At 41.0% G+C, this 12,714-nt stretch overlaps 2 protein-coding genes across 4 annotated transcripts in view; one reads left to right on the top strand and one right to left on the bottom strand.

Annotated features, from left to right (window-relative positions):
• Positions 1–12,714, bottom strand: part of LOC126257794 (RNA helicase aquarius) — a 368,203-nt gene that overhangs the window by 242,855 nt on the left and 112,634 nt on the right. The gene's annotated exons all lie outside the window — the stretch shown is intronic.
• LOC126257820 (probable G-protein coupled receptor Mth-like 5) overlaps positions 1–12,714 on the top strand; it is a 128,256-nt gene that overhangs the window by 3,201 nt on the left and 112,341 nt on the right. For all 3 annotated transcript variants that reach the window (XM_049955593.1, XM_049955594.1, XM_049955592.1), the window contains exon 2: positions 7,579–7,958. In XM_049955593.1, coding sequence (XP_049811550.1) covers positions 7,579–7,958 — 380 coding nt within the window. The remainder of the gene's footprint in view (positions 1–7,578; positions 7,959–12,714) is intronic.

The raw sequence follows: 12,714 nt of genomic DNA on the forward strand, positions 1-12,714 counted from the left end.
CTTTTGGAATTCTGGAAACAAGCACCTCAATCTAAATGATGCTTTAACATGGATAACAGTAGTTTAGGTGATTCAGAATAGTGTATTACGGAGACAACTAGCAGGGAAACCCTTATTCTACATCTGTATCTATATTGTGTCTTACTTTTCTGTTCTCTTTTGTATTACAAAAATAAAGTCCATTTTACAAAGTCTGAATTTTTTACTTACAATATAACAGCCTATAACACATTTCAACAGCTCTCCAACATCAAAGTATCAATGTACCTGTGGCAATTCATTACTCAATGCATTACATTTTTATCAAAGTCAGCTACCACTTTCATCTTGGTTCTGAAGAGTATGCTGTTTTATAATATCACATACATACTCATTATGTGACTGGTTAAAATTGTATACCAGACACAATTTGAGAATACAGTAATTTTCTTGTTGAAACATCCCAACCCCCAGCAGTTTCACGACGAATGTCAGAGCTACAACCCATCATTACTTCTTGTATTTCTTTACCAAATGGTGCAAATGCAGAGCATTTGCTAAAAGTAATTATGTTAATCCTAGTAACAGTTCTGTACTGAGGTTAAACACTCTGCTGTACCATTCATCACAAAGGAGCAACTTCTCAGGTTTAGCAAGGGAGCCTATATGGGGTTCAAATGGTTAGGAATGAAACAATAGTAAGGTGAAATAACTTCCCTTTCTATACAGTTGCCAATGGAAATACTCTCTCTAATAATAAATGACAGCTAAATGGAGCATGGAAAAACTTAACTACATCTGAGAAATGTAACAGACAAAACTGAGCATTTATGAAGAAAGACCATAGCACACACACGTAAATCTGTTAGTTATATTATCACCAAACGAATAACGAAGAATAAATATCAAATCCAAACAAGATAATCAGAATCAAAAAATATGTCCAGCATAACATAAAACAAGAAATGCAAAACAATAGCTATTAATAAGAGGAAACTGCCAGTTCAAAAATATATTCTTGCTACAGACTTTCTTCAATGCTTAAAAAATGAAAGGAGTAAAGGTACCTCTACTCATAGTATCCGGACACCCCCCAAAATATATGTTTCTCATATTAGGTGCACTGTGCTGCCACCTACTGCAAGGCACTCCACATCAGCGACCTCAGTAGTCATTAAACATTGTGCGAGAGCGGAATGGGGCGCTCTGCGGAACTCACAGGCTTTGAACATGGTCAGGTGATTGGATGTCAGTTGTGTCATATGTCTGTACGCGAGATTTCCACTCTCCTAAACATCCTTAGAGCCACTGTTTCCAATGTGATAGTGAAGTGGAAACATGAAGGGACACATACAGCACAAAAGCGTACAGGCCAACCACGTCTGTTGACTGACGGAGACCGCTGACAGTTGGAGAGGGTCGTAATGTGTAATAGGCAGACATCTATCCAGACCATCACACAGGAATTCCAAATTGCATCAGGATCCACTGCAAGTACTATGACAGGTGGGAGGTGAGAAAACTTGGATTTCAAGGTCAAGGGGCTGCTCATATGCCACACATCACACAGCTAAATGCCAAATGACACCTCACTTGGTGTAAGGAGTGTAAACATTGGACGATTGAACAGTGGAAAAACGTGTGGAGTGACAAATCATGGTACACAATGTGGTGATCTGATGGCAGGGTGTGGGTGTGGCAAATGCCGGGTGAACGTCACCTACCAGCACGTGCAGTGCCAACAGTAAAATTCGGAGGCAGTGGTGCTATGGTTGGTCGTGTTTTTCATGGAGGGGGCACTTGCACCCTTGTTGTTTTGGGTGGCACTATCACAGCACAGGCCTACATTTATGTTTCAAGCACCTTCTTGCCTCCCACTGTTGAAGAGCAATTTGGGGATGGCGATTGCACCTTTCAAACACGATCGAGCACCTGTTCATAATGCACGGCCTGTGACGGGAGAGGTTACAACAATAACATTCCCTGTAATGGACTGGCCTGCACAGAGTCCTGACCTGAATCCTACAGAACACCTTTGGGATGTTTTAGAACATCAATTTCATGCCAGGCCTCACTAACTGACATCGATACCTCTCCTCAGTGCAGCACTCCGTGAAGAATGGGCTGCCATTCCACAAGAAACCTTCCAGTGCCCGATTAAATGTATACCTGCGATAGTGGAAGCTGTTGTCAAGGCTAAGGGTGGGCCAACACCATACTGAATTCCAGCATTACTGATGAAGGGTGCCACTAGCTTTTATGTTATTTTCAGCCAGGTGTCCAAGTACTTTTGATCACATAGTGTAATTGAGAAGTTGAGTAACTGATGAGAACATAAATGGGGCTGAACTGTTTCCAAAATGAATTTTCACACTGCAGTGTAGTGTGCACCATTTTGGAACTTCCTGGCAGATTAACACTATGTTCCAGACTGGGATTCAATTCTGGAGCCCTCACTGATCACCAACTGTTTTATCTGACACAAATCACAACCCACCCTTACAGCTTTACTTCCTCCAGTACCTATTTCCTCCTTTCCAAACTCCACAAGGTTCTCCTGGATACCTTACCGAATTAGCACTCCTGGAAGAAAGGATATTGCACAGAAGTGGCTTAGCCATAGTTTGGAAAATAGGTGAGTTAATGACAGGGTAAAGCTGTGAGGTGAGGGCTTGTCATGAGTCTGGCCTGAATTGGACAGTCAGTCAGAGCATTGGTTCCCTGTTTGAATCACTCTGTAATGCACGTCCAAGAACTGAAATGGCCCTTTAAGCATTCAGACAATGTTCTTTCTCCAGGCGCACTCACTCTCTCTCTCTCTCTCTCTCTCTCTCTCTCTCTCTCTCTCTGTGTGTGTGTGTGTCTCTCACGCACACAAACAACTTATTCCACCCAGGACCTTCCACACTGAATTTTCTCACAATGTTTAAAGAATTATTTTTCATGTTTTTGATGAATAAATCCATGGAAAAATACACTGTTAAGCCAAAACATTGTGACCTCTGCCCACCGCAGTGTTAGATGCCTGGTGGCGGTGTAACAATAGTATGTAGGCTAAGTGGAACAGACACAGACGAGAGCCCACCCTCGTGAATAAATGGGCTAAGACCACACTGCCAAGCTCTCTGAGACTACAGATGTGTGTGCAAGTTGTGTGTGTGTGTGTGTGTGTGTGTGTGTGTGTGTGTGTGTTTGTTTGTACTGCTGACAGAGGCCTTAATGGCCGAAAGCTTTAATTGTGTGAATCTTTTTATTGTGCCTATCGCGACTCAGCATCTCCGCTATATGGTGAGTAGCAACTTTCCTTCACTGGTATTATTACATTCCATCCTGGCTTTTCCATTGTTTGATAGTACATAATGTGTTACATGTACATACATGGACAAATATTTCCAAGTTTGCAGGTCATCTTTGTGTCTGTGTATACTGTAGGTATCCGTTTCATTCCAGATCACTCTGTAAAATCTGGTCCCAAGACTTTTAGTGTCTCCACCATAGTTCAGATCATGAATTAATTTCCAGTAAACTACATCCATTCCCATAGGGCTTTTTTTTGTATAAAAAAAATAAATTCTTTGATGAATGTTTCACCTTCAATTATTAGTAGAAGTGTCTGAAGCAAATGACGACAATATCTTTTTTTCAAGCATTGTAAAATGTCTTGGTCCATAGGCTGTATTAAACTTGTCACATTAGAGGGTGAAAACAATGCACAAATACCATGATATTGTAATTCTTCCTCATCAGGGTGTGAATTAGCGTTGTCAGACATTAAGATTGCTTTGGAAGGCAAGCCGTTTTCTTTAGGTATCTGGAACAAAATCATTGGTAAACCACTTTTTAAAAATATTTTTGTCCATCCAAGCACAGTTTTTGGTAGACATATGTAACAGGCAGTGATATTTTTTATTGTTCTAGGTTTAGAAGACCTATTACCTATGACCTCCACTTACATTCGATGCAGCAAGAACTGTTAACCTATCTTCACATTTTTTGTAGCCTGGGGCAGCCTTTTCTTATTTTGAGGTTAGAGTTTTAGATGGAAGCATTTTATAATTTAGCCCTGTTTTATCACAGTTACACAATTGATCAGGAGTAAGATTTTCTTCTTGTATAATTCTTCTTAACTTCTCACAACATTGTGTAACAGTTTAAGAAAACCTGCAGAAAGTTTCTCAGAACAAATTTCAAGCTGTCTTATACCATATCTCTTCTTCCACCTATCCAACCGTCCTTAACTTGAATAAAATCATCCTCATCTCCCCTTAAATCATTCCTAGAAAGATACAGCTTTTTATTGCAGAATATGGCTTGAAATTGGATTTCCTTTTTGCCTTTTTTGAGTAAACCAAATGAGTAATGCTTCACTTGTTTTTTCATATTCAGGTTTCTTTCACTTGTTTTTTCATACTCAGATTTCTTCATTGACTTCCATTCAAGTGGCGAAATGAAACACTTGTTTGATGAAAACTTCTCCATGATGTTGTTTCTATGCCAATCTCCAACTGTCACTTCACCAACTCCATACTCAAAAGCAAGTTTTTTAAATGTTTCTCCTTTGTCTAGTCTTTTAAAAGCATCCAGTTTTACATTCAACAGCAGATATTTTCTCTTACTACTACCACTCATTGTAATGTATGAATTCAAACAATAAGAACCACAGTTATATATGTACAGTACACTGTGTGTACATACGACACTTTAAAATTAACATGACAGGTGGGCTTACTACAGTATACATGCACAAACAACAATGGACAGTCAATGTTGTAAAGTGTGTACTATACTGTTACTTAGGCACACTGTATTTTAATGACCACTGCTGCTAAGTAGGCACAACAATAGGGGTAACAATAAAGATGTACAACTGATAGTACTCAGCACACTCCTGTGTTGTTTTTTGCAGGGAACAGCAGTACCATGATTGGATATGATGGGCCAGGAAATCTGCTTTTGTACTAGGCTGGTGGGTAATTACGACCAGTGATGGCTGAGGTGAGAATGGTGGTGGTGTACTGCTCTAAAGACTCTGCATCTGAACAAATACACTTTTCTCAAATGCCATGCCTATATGGGAGGGAACATTTGACATAGAAAGGATGGCAAACGTCATAGTGTAAGTACTGTTGCTTGTTAGTAGGTTTGATATGGACAGAAGTGTGTAGTTGACCTTCAGTGATGATGAGGTCAACATCAAGGAAAGTGGCATGGGGTTTGAAACACAACCATGTGAAGTTCACTTGGGAAAATCAGTTTAGATATTCCAAAAATTTTAACATGTCAGCCTCCCCCTAAGTCCATATGGCAAATATGTCATCAATGTATCTAAACCAAATCAGACGCTGAAGGCTACTGGATCCCAGGAAAGCCCCCTCTAAAGCGACCCATGAAAAGGTTGATATAGGAAGGAGCCACCGTAGTTCCCATGGCCTTGCCCCTGATCTATCCATATGTTTACCCCTCACAGTTGAAGTAGTTGTTCTTAAGTACAACGTTGATTAAGGTAAGCAGAAAGAGGACATCACAGATTTGGAATCATGTGGGCACTGGTTGAGGCAATATTCACCAGCAGACAGACCACATATATGGGCAATACGGATATAGATGGAAAAATCTGTGAAACTTGTGGCAAGTTCCTATGGGACCAAACTGCTGAGGTCATCGATCATGATATAGAGGGAGGAGGAGTGAATGGTGTCAAGCACAGTGTGTGGTTGGAGGGGGGTCGAGCACAGATTTCTGACAATCTGGGAAATGGTTGGTGTCTTTCATGTAAGAGGGGTGTTTTTGTACTACAGATTGAAGTGCTTTGAAGTCATCAGCTATGGGGTGCCCAGGGTGATTAGATTTTTGGATCTTAGGAAGAAGGTAAAAGGTGGAGGTTTGTGGTTTTGGTGGGATAAGAAGTTCTGTGGATTGAGGTGTTAGTCACTGCAAAGGACTTGAGGTTTCAAGGAAGGACTTTAGGTCAGTTTGTATCACAGGCGGCATCTTGATGGCAGATGCTGTATGTAGAAGTGTGAGAAAGCCAGCATGAAGCCTCACTTACGTATTTCCCATCAGTCAAGTAAGTTTTTATCTATGTATGCTATGGACAGAAAAATATGACTAGTATATGTACAGAAGAGGAAATATGCATTTTAATAAAGCTAACTTATGAATTTTACACCCGTCCATTCTGTAAACAAACTGTGTCATATGTAAACCTGATACAGCCGACGACTGCCATTGGAGACCACTGCAGTCGTAAATCACCAAGGTACATAGGCAAATCAATTTAACCAGCACATCCAATGCAGCACAGGTGCTTTCTCATACAGCAGTTGGTTTAAGCACGTCCCATTAAGGATGGCTTAAAGGTAGCGTCACCAATAGCTGTGAACTGCCACTGAAGCATGCTGTGGTCACATATACAATTTTGAGGCACACATACCCTATGCACAAGCCACATCATTCTGAGCATTCAGATCAAGTCATTGCATTGAGATCAAGTCAGTGCATTGCACATTGAATGTCACGTCCCATGTGACAATGGCTTTTAAGGAGAACAAGCCCCTCAAAGGCATTGCAGCTGTATTATGTATCGAAAGTATATCATTCCTCCTAAGACATTTACACACTGCAAAAACAAGACAATCAGTTCTCTTCTTGTAAAACAAATTGTCAGAACACCACTTCATGTACGGTAAAATACACACCATCAAGAATAGTGAAACAATGCTTATGAATCCAGAATGAGATTTTCACTCTGCAGCGGAGTGTGCGCTGATATGAAACTTCTTGGCAGATTAAAACTGTGTGCCCGACCGAGACTCGAACTCGGGACCTTTGCCTTTCGCGGGCAAGTGCTCTACCAACTGAGCTACCGAAGCACGACTCACGCCTGGTACTCACAGCTTTACTTCTGCCAGTACCTCGTCTCCTACCTTCCAAACTTTACAGAAGCTCTCCTGCGAACCTTGCAGAACTAGCACTCCTGAAAGAAAGGATATTGCGGAGACATGGCTTAGCCACAGCCTGGGGGATGTTTCCAGAATGAGATTTTCACTCTGCAGCGGAGTGTGCGCTGATATGAAACTTCCAGGAGAGCTTCTGTAAAGTTTGGAAGGTAGGAGACGAGGTACTGGCAGAAGTAAAGCTGTGAGTACCGGGCGTGAGTCATGCATCGGTAGCTCAGTTGGTAGAGCACTTGCCCGCGAAAGGCAAGGGTCCCGAGTTCGAGTCTCGGTCAGGCACACAGTTTTAATCTGCCAGGAAGTTTCAATGCTTATGAATGTCTTCCTTCAGATAGCCAGAAAAGTGATGACTCACTTAACAAAAGATACGTGCTAAAGGGCAGATGCTGAAGTGCTCCTCAGGTCAATTTGTTGAGTGCTTTCAAAGAGTAAACAGTTCCCTGCAGTTTAAATGCGTGTTCATAACGTAGTGCATTATTTGCAATCTATAAGAATTTCTCTAAAAAGGGTTTACTAGTATGAAATACTCCATATTAATTTACTTTGACTTTATTTAGCACTTTTTGTAAACATGTGTATGTGGTGACCTATTACCATAAGGTAGACAACTATTTAATATAAAAATTTTATTCTTACTTTACAGGTGATAAATGAGGAAAAACGTCTACAAGTAAATTATGCTGTAATATGTGCACCCGATGTGAAAGGATCTCAAATAAATGGAACAACTCATCTGTGGAGACACATTTTGGACCCTGCCGGTCATGCCCTTAATATTGCTTGTCTCTTAAGTGTTGCTGTCATCTACTTTGTGATTCCTGCACTGCGTGATCTTGTAGGAAATATACTGACAACAATGGCAATGTGCATGTTAGCCTCACAGGCTGCAGAGCTCGTGGCATCAGTAACCCGATTTTCAGCACATGTCTCATTAGTTGCAGCAGATATTGTGGCATATTCTGCTCTCATGGCTGCTGCCTTTTGGCTCAATACAATGGGGTATTACATCTGGAGAACTTTCAGGTGAGGCCACAACAGAAAACTTTTACTTGTACCTGCGTGTTCAATTATTTCTTCCCATAAATTACATGATTATATACAGCTGTATATGTGTGGATGGATATGTGTGTGTGTGCGCGAGTGTATACCTGTCCTTTTTTCCCCCTAAGGTAAGTCTTTCCGCTCCCGGGATTGGAATGACTCCTTACCCTCTCCCTTAAAACCCAAATCCTTTCGTCTTTCCCTCTCCTTCCCTCTTTCCTGACGAGGCAACCGTTGGTTGCGAAAGCTAGAATTTTGTGTGTATGTTTGTGTGTCTATCGACGTGCCAGCGCTTTCGTTTGGTAACTCACATCATCTTTATTTTTAGATATATTTTTTCCCACGTGGAATATATATATATATATATATATATATATATATATATATATAACAGAGGGAAACATTCCACGTGGAAAAAATATATCTAAAAAGAAAGATGATGAGACTTACCAAACAAAAGCGCTGGCAGGTCGATAGACACACAAACAAACACAAATATACACACAAAATTCAAGCTTTCGCAACAAACTGTTGCCTCATCAGGAAAGAGGGAAGGAGAGGGAAAGACGAAAGGATGTGGGTTTTAAGGGGGAGGGTAAGGAGTCATTCCAATCCCGGGAGCGGAAAGACTTACCTTAGGGGGAAAAAAGGACAGGTATACACTCGCACACACACACATATCCATCCACACATACAGACACAAGGGTAAGTCTTTCCGCTCCCGGGATTGGAATGACTCCTTACCCTCCCCCTTAAAACCCACATCCTTTCGTCTTTCCCTCTCCTTCCCTCTTTCCTGATGAGGCAACAGTTTGTTGCGAAAGCTTGAATTTTGTGTGTATGTTTGTGTTTGTTTGTGTGTCTGTCGACCTGCCAGCACTTTCATTTGGTAAGTCACATCATCTTTGTTTTTGGATATATTTTTCCTACGTGGAATGTTTCCCTATATAAATAAAGATGATGTGACTTACCAAATGAAAGTGCTGGCAGGTCGACAGACACACAAACAAACACAAACATACACACAAAATTCAAGCTTTCGCAACAAACTGTTGCCTCATCAGGAAAGAGGGAAGGAGAGGGAAAGACGAAAGGATGTGGGTTTTAAGGGAGAGGGTAAGGAGTCATTCCAATCCCGGGAGCGGAAAGACTAAAGGACGGGTATACACTCGCACACACACACATATCCATCCACACATATACAGACACAAGCACTTTCATTTGGTAAGTCACATCATCTTTGTTTTTAGATATATGTCTGCTTGTGTCTGTATATGTGTGGATGGATATGTGTGTGTGTGCGAGTGTATACCCGTCCTTTTTCCCCCTAAGGTAAGTCTTTCCGCTCCCGGGATTGGAATGACTCCTTACCCTCTCCCTTAAAACCCACATCCTTTCGTCTTTCCCTCTCCTTCCCTCTTTCCTGATGAGGCAACAGTTTGTTGCGAAAGCTTGAATTTTGTGTGTATGTTTGTGTTTGTTTGTGTGTCTGTCGACCTGCCAGCACTTTCATTTGGTAAGTCACATCATCTTTGTTTTTAGATATATTTTTCCTACGTGGAATGTTTCCATATATATATATATAAAGACTAATGTCACAAAAATGAGGATTTAAAGTCTGAAGTTGTCAACACTGTTCTGTTTTGTGGTAATTAATGCTGGTCTAAGAGTGAGATGCAAAGTGACATCCCTGCCAACTAGAGAAGAGAGGTTGTACATTGGGGTCGAAAGAGATATTAATGAACTGATTAGTTAAAACTCTTATAAAACATTTCTGTTTTTTCTATTACTTCACCTTTCAGTAATCTTCATGTCTTTATCAATGAAGGAAAACAAAAGAATTGAACATAGCCTAGGATGAGGAGGGGCAAAGGGATAAAATAGCTCTCAAACATGTTTCCCCACCACCTCATTTGTACAGTCCGTCTCCTTGCATGGTGGATATCTTTGCCTCTAGTTCTCCAGTCCACTTACCATAAAAATTCTTACTGTTGTCTCAAACTCTTCCTCCACAATCACTTCAAACTATCCCTACTCCACAGTAACTGCTCCATTAAACTACTGTCCCACTAAAATATCCTTTCTCCTCTTAACACATATGCTTCTAAACTGCATGTACTCTCTTGCAATATCATTTTGTTAACAAATTCATTTGCCCACAACTAAAACTAACACTGTACCTCACCTTACTCAGTTCCCACTTCATCTGACACTTCCACATATAACATACATGTTAGAGTAATCCCAGGAACATACATTTGCAATGATCTGAAAAATCCAAAATCTTAAGTCCATCCTAAAAGCTTTCATCTGACTCCATCATCCACTTCATTCCCATGATCTATTAATATACGAGGTGCAACAATAAAGTGACGAGACTGATGTGAAAAAAATGTTGCTTACCGTTTTAGTCAAGTTTAGTGTTGTCTCCTTCAAAGTAGTTCCCTTCCGATTGCACACACTTTTTCCAGCACTTCTGCCATTGATGGTAACATTTCTGGAACTCATCTTCTGTAATATCCTCCAAGATCCTCGTCACAGCTTTTTCGACATCTTGTGTTGTTTGAAAATGGTGTCCCTTAACCGCCGTTTTGACTCTTGGAAATAGAAAAAAGTTGCACGGGGCAATATCTGGTGAATAAAGTGGCTGTGGTAGTACTGAAATTTGTTTTGAGGTTAAAAATTGCTGTACTGACATTATCGTGATGCAGAATCTAAGCAATGTTAGCGTGGAAACAAAGAACTCTTTTACGAAGTCTTTGTGAATCAAAGAAGCACACAAGCATGCATTTCACTTTGGACTTTGACAAGCGAGCTTTTTTTGGTCTGGGCGATCCCTTTGAGCACCATTGCAAACTCTGGCGTCACCAGTAATAACACGGCTCAACAATTCTGGATTGATTTCCGTTTACTCTAACAGATCAGCTGCCACATTTTTCCGTGTTTCTTCCTGTTGTGGTGTGAGATTTTTGGGGACCATTTTTGCACAAATCTTTCTCGTACCAAGATCTTCAGTTATTATTAGACGAACCGTTTCTCGATTGATGTTCAGTTCTTCTGCAATCATTTTCATGAATAATCTTCAATCAAATCGTACAAGTTCACACACCCTGGCCAAGTTGACATCCGTCTGTGAGGTTGATGATCGTCCACTATAGTCTTCATCTTCAACATACGTTCTCCTTCACTAAATATTTTATGCCAACAAAAAACTTGAGCTCTTGACATAACCTCCTCTCCAAAAGCCTTCTGAAGTTTACCATAAGTTGTCGTCACGTTTTCACCCAATGTAACGCAAAAACAAATGGCATGCCGTTGCACAATATTATGCGATTCTATTTCCGTGACAAGAAACACAAACACGTTTTAACTTATTACAGCACAACTCACAACTGAGCAGTTGCATCGATGTGCCACTTGGACTAGAAGCAGCTTATAGACCAAGGTCAAAGATATTGTGCCTAGGCAGGCCTGAACGGTTGCCACATCTTGCAAAGAAAATCAGTCTCATTACTTTATTGTTGCACCTCATATGTCACCCCACCATAGCAACTATGTTCCCTGCTGCATTATGTTTGGTTTGGTGGGTCAGTCAGCCAATTACCCACGGCCAAATTTTTCACACTGACAGACACTAGCCATTCCTTCCAGCACCTCTCTTCTATACTCATGCCTTCTGCAGCTGGTTTTATTTTTGACACTATCAACACCTCTATAAAAAACAAACATTCCCTTGCCCCGGCATCCCTATGCCAAGACACCTATTTACTGAGAATCTACATGAGATGAGAATGGAAGCTTTCAGAATGTGGTACCATGATATAATGCTGCATTAGCTGGGTAGACCAAATAAACTGACATGGAGGTACTGAATCGAATTGGGAAAAAAAGAAAATTTATCTCACAACTTGGCAAAAGGAAGAGACTGATTGATAGGACAATATTCTGTGGCACAAGGAATCAGTGCAGTACTGGAGGGAAGTGAAAGAGAAGGGTGGGAAGAGGGGGGGGGGGGGGGAGGCAAAGGTTTAAATGCCAAAAATAGGTTCAAATGGATGTAGGTTGCAGTAGTTTTGCAGATGAAGAGGCTTGCATTGGGTAAACCTGCATGGAGAGCTGAATCAAACCAGTCTTCAGACAGGACCACAACAACACGTCAATCCAGTTTTCTCAGTCATCCTATGTTCTTTAATCCACATTCTCTATGCTGAATTTCACTCAAATCTGTGATGAGTAAAAGATCCTCTGTCCACATCACACCTACTACCACAAGCATTACCCTGTCTTAACAGCTTAACTTCCCTGAAACTGGATCTCCATTTGTTCCTATCCTACAGTCTCTTTGCACTTCCCAATCCTCTGTCCCTGCATCTCCAGCTTTTTCCCACTTCCTTCTTTTCTCATTTCCTATCTAATTGCCCTCAGACCTGCCAAATTTTTCCCATGCAATTTTGAACAATGACAACAAATAAGATACAATGAACTTACTTCATAAAATACATGGTGTCACTGCTAGATTCCAGCATCTTTTACAATACCTTGCAGTGGATGTCATGCTTGGACTCCCTGTCCTCCTTTCCTCCTGTCCTCTTCCCCACGACAGTAGTAGCGCTCATTTACATCTACATCCATACTCCGCAAGCCACCTGATGGTGTGTGGCGGAGGGTACCTTGAGTACTTCTATCGGTTCTCCCTTCTATTCCAGTCTCATATTGTTCGTGGAAAGAAGGATTGCCA

Source organism: Schistocerca nitens, chromosome 1 (genome assembly GCF_023898315.1).
Source record: "Schistocerca nitens isolate TAMUIC-IGC-003100 chromosome 1, iqSchNite1.1, whole genome shotgun sequence".
NCBI classification, from domain to species: domain Eukaryota; kingdom Metazoa; phylum Arthropoda; class Insecta; order Orthoptera; family Acrididae; genus Schistocerca; species Schistocerca nitens.